Consider the following 23,373-nt stretch of genomic DNA (forward strand, 5'->3'; position numbering starts at 1 on the left):
AATTAATGTCCTTAAAATTTCAGTCCAACCTCATTTCATTAGTGTAGCTGAAATCTGAGCAAAATATTTCACTAGCTGTAACTTGCAAATGAAGTCATTTTAGGACATATATTTATAAGGACTTTTTCCATTATTTTCACGAATAGAAGAGGTTATGAAAGTCCTGGGAGAACTTCATGATACACCTGTATATATTATAGTAATATTCACGTGGATTTTGTTTTTACCTTCATGCCTAATCAGCATAATTTTTTAATTTCGAGCAATTCCTCTTGGGATAAGCAGTAATGATATGTTCTTTAGTTAGATAATATATCTCTTACCTCCTCATCAAACTTATGAATCTTTAGTTTAATGTGAAAATTTATTTCTGTAGATGATGATGGGAAATGTAGAATTATTATATTAAATTTCAATATTCAGTAAAGTACTTCCATATTTTGTTTCAAATTTGTCTTTTTAATTTGCATAAATAACTAATAGTTTTCTGTTACTTTTGCAACAAACACTAGAAAGCACAGCTTTTAATAGAAGAATACAAGAACAAAAATAATTCAATTTTGGCCAGAAAAAGTTAAATTCACTCTGAGACATTAATCAAAAGCTTTTTGCAGGAGAGCACAATTCTTAAAATTACATTATTAACTTTTTATGACATAAATATAAATCATATCTTTTCAGTATAATTTTTTTAATTATTAAGCCTTAAAACATTATGTAAGTTTAGAAAATGAAAGTTAAAATAAATTTAGTTAGGTTATAAGAAAAACTAATAATTTTATATAACTTACATTGCCAACCATAAACTATAAATTTTTTAAAGGAAGTAAAAAAAATTTTACTTACGCCAATTAAAAATCTGTATTTAAAATAGCTTATATCTTTTTATTTTGTTATCACAGGCTCCTGTGTCATGCCGTAAATTCTCCTTCAACTTTGACCTTACAAAAAATTTTTCAAAATATAATTCAACTTAACTTTTGGCAAATGTAAGCTACACGGTCATTCCAAGAGAGATCGTGATCAAGAACTTTTACATGTGATGACTGTTCCATAGCATTTTAGTTACATTTTAGTTAAACATACTTCTAAGAGCATTAAGTAAAAACCATTATTAATAATGATTTTTTTCTTTTAACTTTGTGTTTTTGTTTCCAGAAATTACTTAACTCCATCTTTAAGAAAGAAATCTTCAAACCATACTAAAATATTCTCCTTTTATATTCATCAGGATAGGTTTTATAAGAGATTAAACTCTTGTTAGCTAAGTGTTTTCTACTTGTACAGTTCCCCACACTATATTGTAAACTCCTTTGAAGTTCACAATGACAGCAAGTACATTTTTAATTTATTTAAATCTTAGTATTCAATATGAAGAAATTTTATTTCTGTTCTGGACAGTATTTGTTTCAAGATTCAAATTTAATCTATTCTTCATCATCATACATTCTAATATTGTACCCAGGATGGATCTCAGTTTACCAGGCTTAAGCATATTTAAATTCTTAAGTTTGATTATTGCTTTTATCCATCAGTTTATTATTATTTCAGTTATCCAAAATTTAAATGGAAACCAGAAATTTTGGTACTTGTAGTAAATTAGTTTATTTCTTCTGATTATAGAAGAATCTTTTGAATTTTAAGAACAATATGATGGTTACTATTATACCTAGAATATTGTTGGTTCAATCAAATCATAGAAAATTCTTTCTTTATTCATAAATGTGGACGTTAATGATTTTTCATTGTCATTCTGATCAGAAAAATTTACTGAACATGGACATAACACCAATTACCATTTCTGATACAGACTGATACTGAGTAAAGTACTCTGTACACCTTCGTGGAAGTATTTCTCATTATAAAGGCTGAAAAATGAGGGTGACTAAAATGGTTTCCTCTAGTATAAAAGACCCTATTAAAAATAATTTTCTCTATAATATTGAATAATTTATTAATTCTAATAAAGGAGATATTGAGATTATGCAGTATCTGTAGTTCAGCCTCCAACATTTAACCTCTAAATAACATAGTATGGATTTATATAAAAATTCATACTTGCATTTTACATGAAAGTTGTTTCACAAATGAAGTATTTGGTAGACCTCTTTTAAATTAATTTAACTAACTCTGATTCCTTTAAATACAGCATTTTTGAAGGCAAACTTGAAAACTATTATTTGGATCACTGTCTATATTTTCTTGGTGAAGTGATCACTCCAGCCATGCTATTTTTTGTATTATTTTCTGTTGAATATAAAAAATACCAGTAATAAAGTAAGCTTAACTACAACATATAAAAAGAAATAAAATGAACAGAGGCTTTTAAGGAGTGGATATGGAAAAGGAAGAAGAAAGTATGATGAACGGATAAAGTGAGGAATGAGGAAATAATAAACAGGATCAAAGAAGAAAGAGCACTTATGTGGAAAGTACAAAAAGGACATTTGATTGAAGGAAGTGGAATCTTGACAACTGCATTGGAAGGGTGAGTAAAAGTAAAAAGGAAGCAATGAAGAAGATTAAAGTTAATAGATTAGGTGAAAATGGAAACTACAAAGGAACTAAGGAGAAGGCATAGGACAGAAATGGCTGGAGACAGAAGTGATGTAAGGAACCTGCCACCAGACAGAACACCAAATGATGAAAAATAACAAAAAAAAAACCTTCTGTAAAACCATAATAGTCACCTTTATACATTACTGTACGTACTTTACAGATCTTCCTTACTGACCAATATATAAAAATGTGGCCATCAAGCTGAACATTATTTTTCTTGTCAGTTGAGCAAGGTGTAAGTTATTACAAAATGACACCTGCTGAAACTAAGGAAGATATTATCTTTTTTAATAAAGTAAATCAAGTACTTGCTCACTAGATATTCTTCTGAAGAGTTAGTAGAAAGTATCTATTCATGAAAGTGTGAAAGTAGTATGTAAGTATTTATGAAGTTCAAATATCTACTCTTGCAGCTGATTAGCACCAACTAGAGAGGGAACAACAAATATTTATTGAGTAAATAGCATACTCTCTAACTTATCACACCAAAAATGCAGTCATCTACATACTGTGGTATGGCATCTAATATACACTTGTTTTATGTAATGATGTTCATTATACAGTCATGTTTGTGATAAATAAAGTGAAATTGTCAATTGTAGAACTCAATATTATTTATGCTTTAATGGGCTTATCATGCTAATATGGAGCAGTAGATTCTGCTCAGTAAAGAAGGCAACAAGAAACCACTTCACTCTTTACATGCCCAGGTAAGTCTGGCATATCATCTTATTATTTTTGAAAATAGCTGTGCTATTTATAAGAGTGACTGGTATTTTGTAAAACATCCACCAACAATTATTGTAGGTGTTAAGTACCTTATATACATTAAAAATGTATTCAGTTTCATTAATGCAGTCAGTATCTGACCGACAACTGTCTTTGTAACAAAGGAAAAGCTGTCCTAGTGTTCACAGGAAAGCAGTTCAACTTAAACCTACACAATCATCTTTAAACGCTTATAAAAAAATGTAACCCTCTATCTCCCTAAAAATAAGTAGAAAGAAATAAGAAGAAATTACAAATTTAGGAGAAGGTATGGTAAAGAGAGAAGAGATATATAATTATATAAATATTATATATTAATATAATATAATTATAATAATATATATATATATTTCTGTTGAACTCAGATATCACATAACTCAGCGCCACCTACGTTAAGGTGGCTCTGTTATAAACAAAAATACAAACTATTATAAACAAAAATGTGATGATTTATAAACAAAAATACTTACACTTTTTTTACTGGGCAATGGGTTTCCGATTTCACATTCCACAGCAGAATTATTTGAAGACGAAATGGTTGAACACCCTACAGACACAGCTGTTTCATTAGGATAGGGTTCAAATTTAACAAATCTTATGCCAAGTGGAAGAATCATGTGCAATATTGATTCAAAAGCATCTTCTCCTAAATTTTTAACAGTTACATCAATCCATAATACATCTTTAGATCCCAAGAGATAATTGTGAAGACTCCTTTAACAAAATTAATAAAACAAATTTTTAACTGCAAATCAATTTTTAGAGTATGGAAAGCTAATAGGGCCCATATAATGAAAAAGTAACAAATAAAGTTTATATTTTTCTCTTAAACTAATTTCTTAAAATCTCTCAACCTGTTGTTAAATCTCTTATCTGATTGATAGGAAAGTTTAAAAAATTAAACTATGAAAACTTTAAACACTTATCATAAAGGGTTAATGTATTATCAGAGATGATTTACTTAAATGTACAATCTGTTCTACTCATACTTAAAAACTACTTATTAAAAAAAAGTACTCACGATTTTGCATCAAGTTGTAAATCAGGTAAGCAGATATTATCTTTACCACAATTATGTTGAATTGATATTACACTTTTTACTGATTGTAAATGATCTGGATCAATAACAGGCAGTAGAATCCTGTCAAATCTTTGTTTCTTATTACCAGAAGAGGCAAAATTTCTTATTTTTTCATCATTCAAACTGATCTTCATTTCCATTTTCAGAGGTGCTAATCTATCGCTAATATCAGGCTAAAAGATAAAAAAATACATATAAATATAATTGGATAATATACATTTTATTATTAACAAAATTATCAGTGTTTACGACATTTACTGATTTTTTATTTCATTAAAAAAATATAATTACAAAAAAAAATAGTTTGCATGTTGATGGACTCAAGCTGCAGTCCATCATTCTAACTTACAATTTTACATCAGCCAGCACATGCAACTCCCTCCAGAGAAAGGAGTGCATTGCTTCCTCAAAAACTAAGGCCCCGGTAGGCATATTCCCATTAGCTCGAAAGGCGCTAACACCGAAAGGACTTCAGTGGATGGACTGAAGGAGAATTACACTGGGAGTATGACACTCATATACGCCTAGTTTCCAATGATCAGCCCTGGTAAATCATTTTGCATTGGTCTAAAGAACTGGAACGCAAAAACCAAATCCCCATAAATAAAACATGAAAATCTATTACAGTCACTAAGTAACTAATGACCCAACTGATAAAAGAAAAACACAGCAGCAAATGGACATTGTCCAGGTTCTGTGATTAGTAGGGAGACAATAACAAACTCCCACTACCCTTTCGTTCTGTTCCAACATAACCATAATAGGCCATACGATATTCTACTTGACAACTACTTTTTTTTTAACAAAATATCAACAAAAGCAACTGCAAAAAAATAATAATTTGCTTTTATTATACAAGCACACATGGCTTGTACTCGTATTGTAATCACCATCAGAAGTCGTCATCAGTAAAGGCAGGTAGAAGAATTTTCCACATATCTTTATCCTGTGTCCTTCTGAGTCTCCATTATTTCTTTCATTAAGCTCTTCCATAAAAAGGTACATCTGATCTACTCTTTTTCTTTCTTCTTGCAAACAATATTGTCACATGCTGATGGTTCGACAAAGGATATTGAGAAATTACACATGTTAAAATTCTTACAAATGTACAAATTATTTACAATTTAGTATTGTAAATATTTACAAAATAAGAAAATAATATCTTACATACAACAATTCTGATTCTATTATGAAATTTATAATGAAAATTAATATCAAATAAAGAAGTGATGACAATGAGATTACAATTATAAAAAATTAAACCTTATACAAAAATTATTTATAAAAATAATGAAACTATTATGACTATAATGAAATTATTACTTTACTTTTTAGAATTCTCTTGGCTTGAAATTATAGCTACTCCAAAAATTCTTTTCATGCTCCTCTATGTTGTTGTTTTTTCCCCATCTCTTTTTATACTTATTAGCCTGCTTACATTCGTTATCTTCTCTCTATTCCTTATTCTTGCTCTTTTTCTTTCTAGAAGCTTTTCTAATAGTTACAACAATATTTTCCAATTTCCTTCCTACTTTCATAGACATCTTCTTTATGAGTTTTCAGTCTTAAACTAGTCTAAGCAACAATTTAAAAATTCCTTATAACAAACTATTCTTCAAGAGCATTTATACATCACATCAATTAAATTCAACAACGAAAATTAAAGCCAATATTATTTACTTTTACTCAGAATATAACCATGTAACAACACCAGAAATGAAATAATCAAACATTTAAATGGCAGCAAAATTTTTTTGTAAGGATATACTCTCAACTTCACTTGCAGACACCTCTTACCACCATTGCCACAGGGATACAAGAGTATCTAGTGAGGAAGGAATGGAGTTGAGACAGAATGATCTAAAATCTAACTTATGTCTTAACTATTATTATGCAGTAAAACATAAAGGGATTGCAGAACTTATAAAAGACACAAAATCATACAAATGAACAACCAGGAACACAACTACTGTGTGAACAAAATAGAACAAAAAACAATAAAGAAATTAAAAACAGAAAAATGTTTAATATCAAATTTAAAACTACAAAACCTCAGTAATGAAGTGTTTTACTTACATTATTTAATAAGTGGATAAAATTGTTGAAAAAATGAATGCTATTTGAGTTTTATCAGTGCTTTACGTATTTTTTTTAATAATATTGAATTTAAGTATTTTGAATCTATTGCATAAAGAAGAAACGTTTGTATGTATGTTAGCAAAAATCTGTTAAAGGGAATTGAAATTTGGATCCAGTATAGAAGTTAGTAAAAAATACAAAATCATAGCTCACATGATGGTTAAGATATTGAAAATATTCATTATTTTTTCACCCCCAAGGAGGTGAAGTTGCAAATTAAAGATATTCATTAAGAAAAAAAAATTAATTTTTTAACTTCATTATATTTCTGCTATCGTGGCAAAGAAATAAGTTATGCATTTTTCATTGTCTGTACTTCAGTTACCATAATTACTATTATTTTTTTTTATAATTTAATTTCTTTTTCAGTTTTTTATAAGGCTCAAATATTATAATTGTTATTTATCAGTATTATTCTCACAACCATGGGATAATGGACAGTATGGGAGTCCAAGGGGCGGACCCCTCTGGGTAGATGGGAATGGTGACTGAAGTGAACTCTGTGGTCATGGGATAGGCCCTGAGGAACCCCTTAGTTCCCTCTGGGGTTTGCCTGAGCCAATCCAGTTTGCCTGATCCTGAGGGTCAGATTCTGGCTAGACAAGCCAGCTAGTTTCATATATTACATAATATATATTTTAAATTCTACTAAGACAATGTCTTACCTCAATATTCTGTACTAGGTGGTTTATTTTAATAGAATTTAAAATATAATTTTACAGTACAAAGGATGAATATGAATTTTACAGAAATTAATATTTTTAAGATTCATTATACCTGTGTACTGTTAAATTATATTTAAATTCTATTCTATTATATTAGTACAGAATATTGAGTTAAGACATATCTTACCATAATTTTTCATTAAAGTACTTAGGTGGATCCTGCATTCTCAGTCATGATTGAAATAATTTCCTTACTGCATAATAAAAATTTAAAAATAAGAACGCTAAAATAATGAAAACTGCATAAAACTTAACTATAAAGAAATATTTAAACCAGCATACAAACCTATTAACCACATAATAAAATATTTAAAAAACAAAAATAATAATAATAATAATAAAATAAATAATCTGTGTGGAATTTATAGAATTAAATGAGATAATTGTGATGATATTTATATAGTAAAATCAAATAGATCCTTTAAAACTAGATTTCTTGAACACTATAGAAATACAAAAATAATAAATAAGGTTTATTTAATATGACAGGCCATCTAATGAACAATAAACATTTAATTTCTGATATTAACACAAATTTGATGAACGTAGAAAATATAAGAATGCTAGTGATGAAGAAAGTAAAAGGAACTATCGGCAATTAAGAAATGCTATAAACAGGAAGTGCAAACTGGCGAAAGAAGAGTGGATTAAAGAAAAGTGTTCAGAAGTGGAAAGAGAAATGAACATTGGTAAAATAGACGGAGCATACAGGAAAGTTAAGGAAAATTTTGGGGAACATAAATTAAAATCTAATAATGTGTTAAACAAAGATGGTACACCAATATATAATACGAAAGGTAAAGTCGATAGATGGGTGGAATATATTGAAGAGTTATACGGAGGAAATGAATTAGAAAATGGTGTTATAGAGGAAGAAGAGGAAGTTGAGGAGGATGAAATGGGAGAAACAATACTGAGATCTGAATTTAAGAGAGCATTAAAAGATTTAAATGGCAGAAAGGCTCCTGGAATAGACGGAATACCTGTAGAATTACTGTGCAGTGCAGGTGAGGAAGCAATTGATAGATTATACAAACTGGTGTGTAATATTTATGAAAAAGAGGAATTTCCGTCAGACTTCAAAAAAAGTGTTATAGTCATGATACCAAAGAAAGCAGGGGCAGATAAATGTGAAGAATACAGAACAATTAGTTTAACTAGTCACGCATCAAAAACCTTAACTAGAATTCTATACAGAAGAATTGAGAGGAGAGTGGAAGAAGTGTCAGGAGAAGACCAATTTGGTTTCAGGAAAAGTATAGGAACAAGGGAAGCAATTTTAGGCCTCAGATTAATAGTAGAAGGAAGATTAAAGAAAAACAAAGCAACATACTTGGCGTTTATAGACCTAGAAAAGGCATTCGATAACGTAGATTGGAATAAAATGTTCAGCATTTTAAAAAAATTAGGGTTCAAATACAGAGATAGAAGAACAATTGCTAACATGTACAGGAACCAAACAGCAACAGTAATAATTGAAGAACATAAGAAAGAAGCCGTAATAAGAAAGGGAGTCCGACAAGGATGTTCCTTATCTCCGTTGCTTTTTAATCTTTACATGGAACTAGCAGTTAATGATGTTAAAGAACAATTTAGATTCGGAGTAACAGTACAAGGTGAAAAGATAAAGATGCTACGATTTGCTGATGATATAGTAATTCTAGCCGAGAGTAAAAAGGATTTAGAGGAAACAATGAACGGCATAGATGAAGTCCTACGCAAGAACTATCGTATGAAAATAAACAAGAACAAAACAAAAGTAATGAAATGTAGTAGAAATAACAAAGATGTACCACTGAATGTGAAAATAGGCAGAGAAAAGATTATGGAGGTAGAAGAATTTTGTTATTTGGGAAGTAGAATTACTAATGATGGACGAGGCATAGCGATATAAAATACCGAATAGCACAAGCGAAACGAGCCTTCAGTAAGAAATATAATTTGTTTACATCAAAAATTAATTTAAATGTCAGGAAAAGATTTTTGAAAGTATATGTTTGGAGCGTCGCTTTATATGGAAGTGAAACTTGGACAATCGGAGTATCTGAGAAGAAAAGATTAGAAGCTTTTGAAATGTGGTGCTATAGGAGAATGTTAAAAATCAGATGGGTGGATAAAGTGACAAATGAAGAGGTATTGCGGCAAATAGATGAAGAAAGAAGCATTTGGAAAAATATAGTTAAAAGAAGAGACAGAGACTTATAGGCCACATACTAAGGCATCCTGGAATAGTCGCTTTAATATTGGAAGGACAGGTAGAATGAAAAAATTGTGTAGGCAGGCCATGTTTGGAATATGTAAAACAAATTGTTAGGGATGTAGGATGTAGAGGGTATACTGAAATGAAACGACTAGCACTAGAAAGGGAATCTTGGAGAGCTGCATCAAACCAGTCAAATGACTGAAGACAAAAAAAAAAAACTCAAATTTAGAAATATTAGAAATTCATAAACGTGACATAAAGATAAATACATTAGAAAGATATTACAAATATAAACACAAACAAAATTTCAGTTTGATAAACCATCAGACAGTGTTTGAGGGAGACGTTCTTATAAAAACTGCACAGATAGAAACAGCATTCAAATAAATTAATACGCAATTTTCATTATTTCAGAATAAATTTAGACTAAATAAATTTTAGTCTTCTTTAACAAATGCATCATTCATTTTTAAGAATCTTTCTCTGACTTCTGTAATTCATTGTTTATCCCTTGTTACTGTGGTTTTTTTTTTTAAACCAACTGCTATATTTTTCTTTACTAATTTCTCATTTCATTCAGAACTTAAGTATTTTTTGCAATTAAGTTCATGATTTAGAGATTACATATCTTTATTACTTAAGTACTTAAGTAATCTTCTTTTTTATTTTCCTATATTCAGAAAGAGCTCATTAATCTAAAATTAATTTTCAAATATTACCAAGAACTGCAAAAACTAGTAACTTTTTTTTGTAGTTTTACCTAAAATATTTATAAATGAAGAAGTAAGTAATAATGTTAATAAAAGAAATAAACTTTACCGTTATATAAACTTTTTCTTTAATACATGTTAATCTATTTCTTTTCAACAATAATAATACAGTTTTATTAAACTGGTTTTCAGCTGATTTGAAAAACATACGTGGACTTTTATTTTCTCTGAAATCTAGAATCAACTCTAGATTGAAATATAATTCCCCTTCTGGAATAGCAAAAAAAAAAAAAAGTTAGGACAACTTGTACTGAAAACGTATAATGTATATAAATATAAAAATTTTTATATGATTAGTTTTTCAGTAAGTAATACAATACCTGTGCGGAAAATCCTCAGTTAAATTTCATTTTTTATGAACAGTAATATAAACTGAAAAAGGATCATACTTGTTTTTCTCAAGAGGACAACATCACTAACTCAAGTATTAAAATAAAACAAATTCATGATTAATGCATTTTTTTAATCTGTTTTCATCCAAACAGAACTTTTCATTAAAATAAAAAAAATCATTTACTATTTTCTTTCTCATTAATAGAGGATATCTTACAATCAACATTTCTTTAGCAGGTTGAAAACATTTTACAGCTAGCAGTTGAAACATTCAATTCTCAGTATTTTTGAAAGTACATGTTTCAGCCTTCTCAGTATGATTCACATTCATATAAAAAATTACTATATACTAAAATATATTTTTATGTATTTAGCGACTTAGATTTTGTGAAAATTACATACAACTGATAGTTTTTATTGATACAGTAAAATAAGTTCAATAATATATTTTTTTTTGTAAAACATTTAGTTTGGTTTGTTAATAAAAGTTAATATTTCATTGAATAGTGTGACAAAATGTGATAACTTTAGAAAAATTATCGACTCGCTTTCAATGATTTACCACTAAAGATGGTTCCTCAAATTTGTTCCACAAGGTGCTTCGGAAAAAAATTTTAATGCAATTTAAAAGAGCATTGTTTACCATCATAATAATTTTAAAAAGTAGTAATTTTCTGTAATGCACAATTACAATGCTTACTAAGTTTCAAATCAATCAATTATCTTAACTTTTTGGAGTATTATACATTTAGGAAAAATTTAGAAATCGTGAAATTTTAGAAACAGTAAAATATTTTATAAATAGTATTAAATTTGTCATTTTTTTTAAAATAGTAGACATTAGTGTTTCAGTATTAAACTATTACTCTAAAATATATTACAACAATAAACAATGCATTTTCAAATTATATTAAAATTGTTAAGTACTTATGGAACTAATTAAAAGAACTGCCTTTAATGACAAGCCATTAAAAAGCGAGTTGTTAATAATTTTTGAATTATATTTTGTTATACTGTTCACTGAAAATAAATTTATAATAACAAACAAACTGCTTTTTAAAAAATCTATTATTAAATTTACCTTACTTTGTCATTAAGCATTAGTAGTGCATAATTTTCATTGCAGATGATAATGGAGTAGCTTTTAAGTTAAATGATATTTTTTATCTCATCTATTTTGTGCTGCAGTTATTTTTTGTTTTTAAATTAGGTTTCTCATTCAAATTAGAATACTAAATAACTATTATGTGAAAAGAGTTATTTTATTTAAAAATACAGTAACTATTTCACAAAATAAAATAACTCTTTCAAAAAGGTTAGACCTATAAAAATTAAGAACTTTAGGAGCTTAAATTCTTTCAAGCATAAAATCTTTCATGCATGGAACCATCCTGACCCTGAAGAGAAGACATCCTCTATATGGCAGTTTCGATCACCATGCCACCCTCTCTGTACCTCTCTCTTTTTTCCTGTTTAGCCTCCGGTAACTACCGTTTAGATAATACTTCAGAGGATGAATGAGGATGATATGTATGAGTGTAAATGAAGTGTAGTCTTGTACATTCTCAGCTCGACCATTTCTGAGATGTGTGGTTAATTGAAACCCAACCACCAAAGAACACCGGTATCCATGATCTAGTATTCAAATCCGTGTAAAAATAACTAGCTTTACTAGGACTTGAACGCTGGAACTCTCGACTTCCAAATCAGCTGATTTGGGAAGACGCGTTCACCACTAGACCAACCCGGTGGGTTACTCTCTCTGTACCTAGCCCTTATGGGCTTTACCAGAGGTTATCTTCAGAACCAAAATTCAAAAGGCATCACTCAGCATTGTTCTTGCCTCAGTCAGGAAGCCTCCAATGCGAATACCACATGTGTTATTCCCATCAGTGTACAACTATGAAATTAACTCTTTAAAACAAAACATATCTATGTTGAGTAACAAGACTGAGTGACATGAAGGAACTGAAATTAATAACGCAACTACTACATAGGTTAGAAGATGAGTTCAACATGCAACCATAACATAATACGAAACAAGAAATAAAAATAAAACTAAATAAACAAAACACTACAAAAACATCAAACCATATAACACAAGAACAACAAAACAAAACACGGGAAAGACCAAGCGAACCCTAAATTCCTTCAGCAATCTGTTCTCTTGCAGGTATCAGATGAAATTTTCAACGATTACCCATTTGGCCTGATTTTTCAAATTCTCATGGAGACCTGATGTCGACCCGACAAATAGTGTCTGTGAGTATAAGTTCATATTTTGCGCTTTCCTAAATTACATGGTATATGTCATCTAGTTGTGCACAATCTGGACACAGATCTGAATCCAGTAGACCAAATCACTGAAGTGTCTCAGAAGGCGCAAAATAACCAGAAAGAAATTGTGTCACATACTTATTAGGATGAACCCAAGGGGCACCATGCAAACCAACATCTGGGAAGAGATCATGCATATAACTCCCACCCTCTGTCTCATCCCATCTGGCCTGCCATAAAGCATTGTCATGCTGTTCTATCTCGTGCATTTTTTCTGAAGTCAATTCACCTGACTTCTTAGCAACATAACACTGCTGCTTTTATGATGCAATTAAATCTATCGGTTTAATGCCTGCAATCACCAAGCTAGCCTACCGTGAAATAGTATGGTAACTTCTCATTACCATTAATAATATAAGGCATTGAGCTCTTAATAATATATCCCAATAGCTTTTAAATTTTAGCCTCTCTGCCCAAACATGTGCCACATATAGAATAACTGCCTCGCACATGCCCTTATACAGAATAGTCATAGTCTTAAAATTAAAACCCTAATCAGGATTGACCACTTGTCGAATACCAAAGAAGGCACGACAGGCCTTTTCCGCGACGTGACTAAGGTGCTTCTTGAACTGCAATTTCTCATCAAGAAACACTGTGAGGTAATTTTGAACTTTAACATATTTAATTCTATGGTCTGACATCGAAACACAAACCTGATGTCTCACTTCCAAATGGCCTTTAAGAAGCATCATCGTGGTCTTCTCCAGGCTGAACTTCATCGAACCCACATCTAAAGTAACCTGGATGTCTGAGTGGCTCAAAACTCAACCTCCCTTTGTGAGCTTCCTTCGATCAGCAGGTGCCCATTGTCGACATAAGCCATAATGAAACAACCACCAGGCAATCTCAGCTACAGAAGGGAATCAAACTCCACCACCCACAACAATGGACCCAACATGCTGCTCTGAGGACAACCCTTGGACAGTGTCTTGCTTACTTCATGCCCGCCCTAGTGGAGCAATGTTTGGGACCAGCAATTCTAACTACTTCTACAGAAATTAGCAATTTTTTTAACTTTTAAACATAAAATTGTCTTTACTTAACTGAAATTAAATTTAACCAATAAAAAAAATGGAAAAAATTGGACAAGCACATTTGAATTTTGTCCATGTAGACCTAAAAATCAGACATTGGCCCATCAGCCTCCTGATTGTGAATCTATAAAAATAGATTCACAATCAGAGGGAATTTCATCTAATTAAATTTTTTTCATTCAATTAAAATAAAATTGTCTCTAATTAATAATAATTATAATTAGAACCTAGTTTATGACACCAACTATCTGAAATAGAAATAAATTAAAACAACTACTGACAATTGAAATTAAATATAAATATAGTGCAACTTAACTTTTTCAGTAATAAAGGAATTTCTTCAGATAATGTTGCTCTCAGTAATAACAATAACTTAATAGTACATTATGGGAAAAGTAATTAGTTCTTTAAACAACATTCTATGAAATTTTGAAAATAATTTATGTTATGAAATACTGTGCACTTACAACAGAGAAAAACGTATTTCAAATTTCAGTTCATCAATCATGAGTAGTTATCTCAAAACTTAGGCAGAGTGGTACTCTTTCAATTTAAAATTTTTATACTACATAAAGCACACAATACATTAAAGTTCTTACCATTAGCAGGATTATATATAATTGTAGATTGTTCCAAACATGCTTCAAGGACAAAACATGTAGCACTTCGGCTATTTTTAAGTACACAATTATTTGCATCAAGTGAAATGTGGTTGTTTTTAATGTTAGTTTTCAGATATGCTTCTTGTATCGTAACTACATGTTTTGCTCTATAAAAAAAAAAAAAATATTATTTATTTTAAGAAGAGAGATATATTATTATTTTACAGTACAATACAATTGCAATTACATAGTTTTATGTACAGAATGTCTGAGAAGACTTCGTGTACCTAGAAAAATATATGTTGTGGGCTTAATACATATTTTGAACATTTATATAAATATATATATATTTTTTTTTGGAACCCACAAATTATTTATCCAATAGATCTGTCTGCTTACCATTGTGCTGAACATACACAAAGCTATGCATATCCAAGATCTTCTTGACATGTTACAAAGCATCTCCAAAGATATGGTTTGAAAGACTTCTTTCACACTGTTCACAATTCCCCATTTATTGCATATCAACATTGAGATTCAAAGGCATTCCCCACAATGATAATGATGGCGAGGAGGGAGGGGTTGCAGTCACCATTTCAGTGGGACTAGTGATGCTTGTGAACTACAGCTTCTTCAGTAGCTTGGAAATTTTTAATTTAGGAAATCCAGCATTTGAATAATAAAATGAGCTAGAGCCCTGTCTTGAAGAATCCAGACATTTCCATGATTTACTCTTCTCCTGAAGTTGAGGTATAACCATTTCTCAGCATTTTCCAATAAAAATTATCTATCATTCATCTACTTTTAAAAAAACTATGGTCAAAACAAGTATCGCTATGCCATTCCAGTCCATCATGATATATAGTGGATTTCTTTCTGACTTACGCAAAAAATTAAGAATTTAAAAATTAGGGATTTTCTTAGCCAGAACCAAATTTCTGACTTACAAACTTGTAAGCTGTGATAAACTGCACAATCATCAGAAAACAATACACTTGTGTGAAACAAGCATTTAGAGATTGTGCTAATAAAGTACACAAGCCTGCAACATGCTGTTCGTAGTCTCCATCTGATAATTCATTCACAAAAGTTGGTCAAAATAATTTCATACTTACATGTTTTTTTTAATATGACCATTCATTGTTGACCATGGTTTATTAAGTTCAGCTGCTCATTTATGAATACATTTAATTGACTACTGCTCAACTGAATCAGTGATGGCAGCACAAGTTTGCACTCACGTCTTCTTTACTCCATATATGGCACGTCTTTATACTGCAGGGAGAAAATGCATGTTTTGCCCAGTCAAGGATTGTTGGTTTACAAGGTAGGTCCTTATTAAAGCTTTCATGAAATGCATTCATTACCTGTGGAAACTGTCTGTCCCATGCGTTGTTGTTTGTGCATCCAAAGACATGTTAATAACTGCTCCTCAACATTGTTACTGGGTCTCTCAAATTAGCCAAACCTTTGCAACTAAAACAAGAGATGAATGAGTGACCTGTGTGACCTTAAGAGCAGGAATATCAGTTGTGGTAAATAATTATTTCTTAGGAACCAAAAACCATGTGACTTTCAAAGCAGTAGCAATGTCTTAAGTGTAGATAGGGATATGGGGTCTTCTCAGACGTACTGTACTGTAACAAGAGCTCAGTGAAACAATCATATATTCCAAAACACTGTAGCAAGTGGACAGAACTAGAAGAGTTGCAAGTACGAATATTGTAGAGGTGAGCCTTTTTTACATGAAGGAGACTGTACAGATGACTTGGGTAGCTAGTTAACACTCCAAATGTGAAATTTCCTAAAATGTTCTAGTAGATGCACCAACTATTGTAGTGTGTGTGAGACCTGTGTATGTATAAACAATATGAGACTGTGCTGTCAAAGTCATTTTACATTGGGAGATGTTTTTAAAGTCTTTGTGTAGTATTTACTTGCAGTGAATCATTTCATCATGATGTATAGTTTCCAAATTTACTACTTCCCTTTCCATGTTTTTCAAAGTTGTTTTATTTGAAGGATCATTTTGATCTATTGACTTGGAAGACTGAGCAAATGATCTTAAAACAATCATAATGTAACAAGAAACCAAGAACATATTAAAATGTTTGAGATTAAAAATACTGAAAAGGAAATAAGCATATTAGAAAACACTACACTTCACCTTAAAAATATTGATACAATGGAACAAAGCAGCGGAACTGCTCAGTTTATTAACAGGTTTTGTTAATAACATATAAACTTACTCCACATATATCATAATAGAATTACAAGGCCTAACATAAATTTGTCATTAGAAAAATTTTCTATTTCAATCTTCACCTATTGATATAAAATTCTACATAGGCGTTACTGAGTACTGGTAAGTATAATCTAAATTTACATATAAAAGAGTTTATTTTTCAAACAATTTCCAGCTTTTCTTTTGCCAATATAGGAAATTATTAAGTTAATTAATCACTTACTCATTAATTAGCTTAGTAAAAAACAGTGAGAATACTTATCAATTTTTGCTAAGTTTTACTTACATAAACTTGTTATATCTTCAGGCCAATATTTAATTAATTACATTTATATTTTAAAGATAACAGTTAATAATACTTTTTTTAATTTTATAAAACTTCCTGGCCATGGACTAAGACAAAAATTTAGATTTTTTTTGTTTTAAGTTTATTTACAATTCTTCCTTTAAACAAAAAAATATTCTTATACTTGAAAAATCAAGTATTTGGTAAGCATTTCCTTTTACATTTCTATTTGTAATGTTTTTCAAAATTATTTATTTCTTTGTCATTATTTATTCATATAATATTTCCATTATTAGTAATGATATGTTTATTTTTTATTGTGTATTTAATTGTATTGGAAAAGTACCTTTTTTGAAATTTTTAGTGTTTTAAAAATTTCTTTTTGAACAAAATGGAGGCTTTTTTTATAAAAATTTTTCTAAAAGCAATTTCATTTTAAAACATAAAAATTGAAATAAGACATAATGATAAAAAAGTAGGAACTAATATTAATACGAATAAAATAATAATAATTACACAATTATTTAACTACTTTTGGGTGCATAAAACTAATACATACAATAAATAATATGAAACTTGGAAAGTTACTTCCGCAGTAATAATAAAATTAAAATGTATATTGAAATAATCAGTTAAACAAATAGCTAAATTAAAAAGATATACAATAAATTTCTGAGTATGTTTTCATTGATAAATAATTCCATCAACATGCAAACAAAAATACAAAATAAACTAAAGACAACTCAACAAAATATAAATCTGAAAAAATAATTCATAAAAAACAAATAAAAATAAGTACCAAATTCCCTAATAATGGTGTTAATATGAAAAAACAATCAAAAACACATTTTAAAATAAACAAAAAGCCAACAAAGTTAGACATTCTCATTCACAACACCTCTAATCAACCAAGCTTACAAAAATTATCAGCATCCAGAAGTATGATCCATAGGCTACTAAAAATATTCATGCCACCTTGAAATGAACTCAACAGTGTAAGATAACCAGCATACACAAATAAATATAATAGCAATCTCATGGACAAAACACATTTCAGTAACAATCTTTTTTCACTTTAGCAACTTCTAAAAACTAATTTTTCCATTGTTAACAATATAAGGAAAAATATAATCCTTTATTAATGATGAAAATAATATTTTTAATGAAAAAAATATTCTTTGAAAATATTATGTTTTCTATATTGAATTTAGCACCAAAATAAAATTTATTTTTTTACACTCAACAGTCCATCATAGATGATGAAAACACTGAGCAATACAGTTAAATTTATTTAAAGATTAAGATTTCAAACTGAATATGAAGAAATTTAAACTTACTATATTAAAAAACTCGCTGAACACAGAAATTATGAAAAATATTTAAAAAACAAAAAAATGAAGAAAATATGGGCCTATAATGCTAGAAACTTATTAAAATTGAATTTTGATTTTAAAATTAAGCAGCATTTGAAATAGTTTGATTATTTATAGTCACCTAAAAAAATGAGCAGTCTCTGAACCATAAGCACCAACAACTAAGTCTGGATAACTATTAATATCTAGATCTTTGCCTCCATCTAAAGAAAATCCAAATGTATTTATCGAATTTGATAATTGTTCTGCTCTGATAATTTGGGATGGATTTTCTCTGATACCATTAGATGATCCAAGGTATATGTAAACAGCTCCTTGTTCTTCATAAGGTGCACCAATTGCTATATCTGTTAAAATGCAAAGTTAAAAAAAACTAGCTACTTAAATCACCTAGTTCTCAGTACATGTAAATTAATGTTATTGAAAAAAATCCTATTTGATAAAATATTTTAAAATGCTATTTTCAAAAATGTTTGTTAATGTTTGAGAGAGAGAGAGAGAGAGAGAGAGGGTGGAGAGAGGGTGAGAGGGAGAGGGAGAGAGAGTGGAAGAGGGAGAGGGAGAGGGACAGGGAGAGGGAGAGAGAGATAAAAACATACATTTTAAAGTATTTTACAGCAGCTGTTACAAAATTTCATATTACTTAAATTTTGACCTTAGATAATTATCCAGATAATTATGCAGACTATATCTTACCTGCTTTGCACACATAAGATGTGATCAACAAGAATATTTTATAGATTGATATCAACACTTCTCATACATTTTAATGACACATCTACAAACTATTTCTAAAAACTTAATAATAAATTTCTATAATATTATTGTCAATAGTGATGATAAAAAGATGGTATAAAACTAATTTTAGTGTACATAAAACATATTGGAGCTTAGAACAGTGGTTTTTTGTTTAAAATCTGTTTGATCTGATATCAGTCCTATGTACGGTATATGGCTTTACTAAATGTCAATCTCATAAACTGCATAAAATGTGAAGTGAAAATGAGATAAAATCAGGCTTTCCATGGCAAAAATGGAAAGTTCTGGCTTAAAAAAGTGGAAAGTCTGGGCAGTATATAGAAGTATAAAAATATCTAAACATTATTTTGATAGCTTCCAGTTTTAATAATTATAACACCTCATTTATGCAATGTGTACAACATTAATGATACTCTCTTTATAAACCCTCTCCTCTTATTAGACATTAACAGTAAATTAGTTGCATATTAATACCTTGAATGGTTGGTACACTTGAGAAAATAATTAAATCTTAAAAAATGTAAAAACACCAGTAAATGACATATATACTCTTTCCCAGAGTGTTTTTCATTTAAAGGAAATTTATTATGAGGAAAATAAAAGTTAAATTTTAAAAAATACTTATGTTGAAATTGCTACATAAGCTAATCAAGAAAAATTTGAATTAAAATAGGACAATAATTCAAACCAAGTAACACATTTTTGAAAAAGTGATAGATCTGAAGTCTAAATAAACTTTGTTTCAATATTGAATCCAAAAAACAAAAAAATATATCAATAAAATTAATTTTTATTGTAGATCTAAGAATATTAAATGGATTTTTCTGTGAAATTAAAAATTAATCATTTTAATAGAATAGGAAACAAATTCAAAATAATAAGTCTTTATTTTCAAAAATAATAAAATATAAAATAAAGAATTTCTTATTCATTTCTAATAATAAAAAACTTATTATTATTAAATTAATTAAACTTATTTTTTAAACTTTAACAAATTTTAAGACCACTGAATTTTCAAAGGTAAAATTTTCACATTTACTTATTTTAGAGATATTGTATTTGATGTACATGCACACCAAATCTCATTATATTATCTTAATATTTTATTAAAATATAAGTTTTTAATGAAACAAACTGGTGGATACAGGGAAAAATGTAGTGACATAGGGTGTGATGCAATGCATTTGTCCACGTGAACATTTTGATATCCTGAATCAGTCCCTTAAATTTGGCCAATACCTTCTGGGAGAACTTGAAAACACACATCTGTAAAATCACATCTAAATACTACATATTTATGTAATGACCATGTAATACAAATTGTATACATACATGTATGTAACAGAAACCTCTTATGCAACTCTGGATTATAAAAAACTTACTCAAAAGTAAATTAAAATATGATACAAAATTTATTACCACTAAATCCATCCCTGTTTACATCACCAAGAGTAGTCAGTGCTAAGCCAAATCTACCTTTTGAAAATTGTCCAGTTCTTGAGACCCAATTTTTGTAGAATCTATAAGGCTATACGGAAAAAATAAAAAATAACAAATTACTAATATATAAGAAGAAGATACTCTAATAAGACACTAAAAAACAGGTAATCTAATAAAATATGTAAAAAGAGATGTGATCATTTAATAATGGATGGTAGGAATGTTTTAGTAAAAGAATGAGTTGCAAAAATATTTTGGCAACTAAGTCAAAGGAATAGAAGAACTAGATTATTTATTACTGCATATAAAACAGTACTAATTTTCCAAAACGTTTTTAAAAATTATAAAAGATGTAACAGATAAGGGCTAGGGGATACAGAAGCTTCTGCTATCAGAGGTTCTTAAAGATGCAATCCCATTTTTGGGCAGTGTTTACAAACCCCTCCCCCCCACCATCATTTACCCTATTTGAAAGAAGTTGCCTCTTTTACTTTTTTTTTTTTGGTAAGATCAGTAATCAAAGATATTTGTTATTTACCTTAATAATATCAAAAATTGATTCCAAAAGCAAACAGAAATTTATGTATCATAATTTGAATAACAAAACAATTATTACATTGATTTAAAAAGGTTTGATATAATATGTAATCAAAATTCAGCTGATAACAATCAAACTTCTAAATAACAATCACTCAATGTGCATACAGTGTTTGTGTTAAAAGATAAGAATGCAGTGTTTTTTAACATAATATGTGCAGTAAGTGACCAGTTATTAAAAAGTATGAATCTACAGAATTGAATTACCTGTCACATCAGTCTATCTCAAATGTCTTTTCCCTTTCTCTCTCTATCTACTCATTCATGACTCCAGTAACATAGCCTTGTGTTACTCTCCTCCTCTATCTCTTATATCCCTCAGATCAAACCACAATTTGTTTATATTTGAAATCTTAAATATTTGATATGTTCAAGATCACATGATGTTTCTATTTGTTGATATATGGAAATAAAGTCTTTTGTTACTATATATAAACAACAAAGTGGTATGAGACATTGTTCCCACAATGTGCATTGTACTACTTACTATTCACTAACAAATGCGATATCGAATATTAAATGTTTAGAATGAAGTGTGTGCATTTTGCTAAAGACGAAAATTTTTTTAAAAAGATCAGTGTCTGGCAATGTCAAGAATAAAAACAAAATTAGATTGTACACTGATGAATATCTCAAATACAGTTTTACTGTTATTTCCAATAAAACCCACTGTGCAGTATGTCAAGAAATGTTGTTATAAGATAGTATGAAACCATCAAGATATTTCAACATTTAAACACCAAACAGCCAAAAGTAAGAGATAAATTTATGATATTCTTTGAAACAAAGCTAAAGTATCTGAACAAGGAGCAAGCAGTTTTTACTTTAACAACCGGCACTAATGAAAAAGCATTAATAACAACTTGTTGAGTTGTATTTCTTATGATACCAAAGAAAGCTCCTGCTTTCTTTGGTATCATAATTATAACACTCTTTTTGAAGTTTGATGAAATTTCCTCTTTTTCAAAAAATATTACACACCAATTTGTATAATCTATTAATTGCTTCCTCACCTGCACTGCGCAGTAATTCTACAGGTATTCCAGAAGCCTTTCTGCCATTCAAATCTTTTAATGCTCTCTTAAATTCAGATCTCAGTATTGTTTCTCCCATTTCATCCTCTTCAGTTTCCTCTCTTCCTCTATAACACCATTTTCTAATTCATTTCCTCTGTATAACTCTTCGATATATTCCACCCACCTATCGACTTTACCTTTCGTATTATAAATCGGTGTACTATCTTTATTTAACTCATTATTAGATTTTAATTTATGTACCCCAAAATTTTCCTTAACTTTCCTATATGCTCCGTCTATTTTGCCAATGTTCATTTCTCTTTCCACTTCTGAACACTTTTCTTTAATCCACTCTTTCGCTAGTCTGCACTTCCTGTTTATAGTTTTTCTTAACTGTCAATAGTTCCTTTTATTTTCTTCATTACTAGCATTCTTATATTTTCTAGGTGTGCTAATAAATATAAAGTAAGAATTAATTAAACAAGAACACAATTTGTGGCAGAATTTTGTATAAGCAAGAGCATAGCTGATGACCAAATGTATTACGGTACCCAGGGATTTAGTGAATTTGGATCTAAGAAGGAAGACTAGTAAAAGCAGAAACAAATGTGATTACATACATGAAGCAGAAGCCTGAGGATTTAGGATGTTACACGTATGTTAGAACCAGAATATTGATACAGAAAGTAATGGAGAAGTGCATAAATCTGTATCAGGTCTCATTTAATTCTGATTAAAAGAATACAAAAATGTTGATTACTGAGAAAAATCATGAGTTCATTAAGTGAGGGTAGGAGGTACTTCCACACTAAACCAATAGCATGCACTCATAGCATTTAAAAAGGAAAGCACACAAATTTCTTTTGTAAATATATCCAGAAAGCTGTCAAAACCTATTTATTCAAAATGGTTTGTTATATATGACTTATTTATTTTCTGTACTAAAGTTGTAATATAAGTATGATGATAAATAAAAATGAATAATGCATACAAGCTATAAATGGTTTACTTGTATCTATGATTTTTAGTTTTGTTCATTTTTGTTTTAAGTCATACTCTGTTCAGTTAATTTAGTGTTTTGTGAATTCCAACACTATAAAATT

General features: G+C 29.4%; 1 protein-coding gene across 2 annotated transcripts in view; it reads right to left on the reverse strand.

Annotated features, from left to right (window-relative positions):
* Positions 1 to 23,373, reverse strand: part of LOC142324534 (integrin alpha-PS2-like) — a 97,306-nt gene that overhangs the window by 25,719 nt on the left and 48,214 nt on the right. For both annotated transcript variants that reach the window (XM_075365372.1, XM_075365373.1), the window contains 6 exons: positions 20,637 to 20,745; positions 18,580 to 18,805; positions 14,552 to 14,721; positions 10,295 to 10,455; positions 4,349 to 4,581; positions 3,798 to 4,041 (listed from right to left, as the gene is read on the reverse strand). In XM_075365372.1, the coding sequence (XP_075221487.1) occupies positions 3,798 to 4,041; positions 4,349 to 4,581; positions 10,295 to 10,455; positions 14,552 to 14,721; positions 18,580 to 18,805; positions 20,637 to 20,745 (1,143 nt within the window). The remainder of the gene's footprint in view (positions 1 to 3,797; positions 4,042 to 4,348; positions 4,582 to 10,294; positions 10,456 to 14,551; positions 14,722 to 18,579; positions 18,806 to 20,636; positions 20,746 to 23,373) is intronic.

The sequence above is a fragment of the Lycorma delicatula genome, chromosome 5, assembly GCF_047948215.1.
Source record: "Lycorma delicatula isolate Av1 chromosome 5, ASM4794821v1, whole genome shotgun sequence".
Taxonomy (NCBI): Eukaryota; Metazoa; Arthropoda; class Insecta; order Hemiptera; family Fulgoridae; genus Lycorma; species Lycorma delicatula.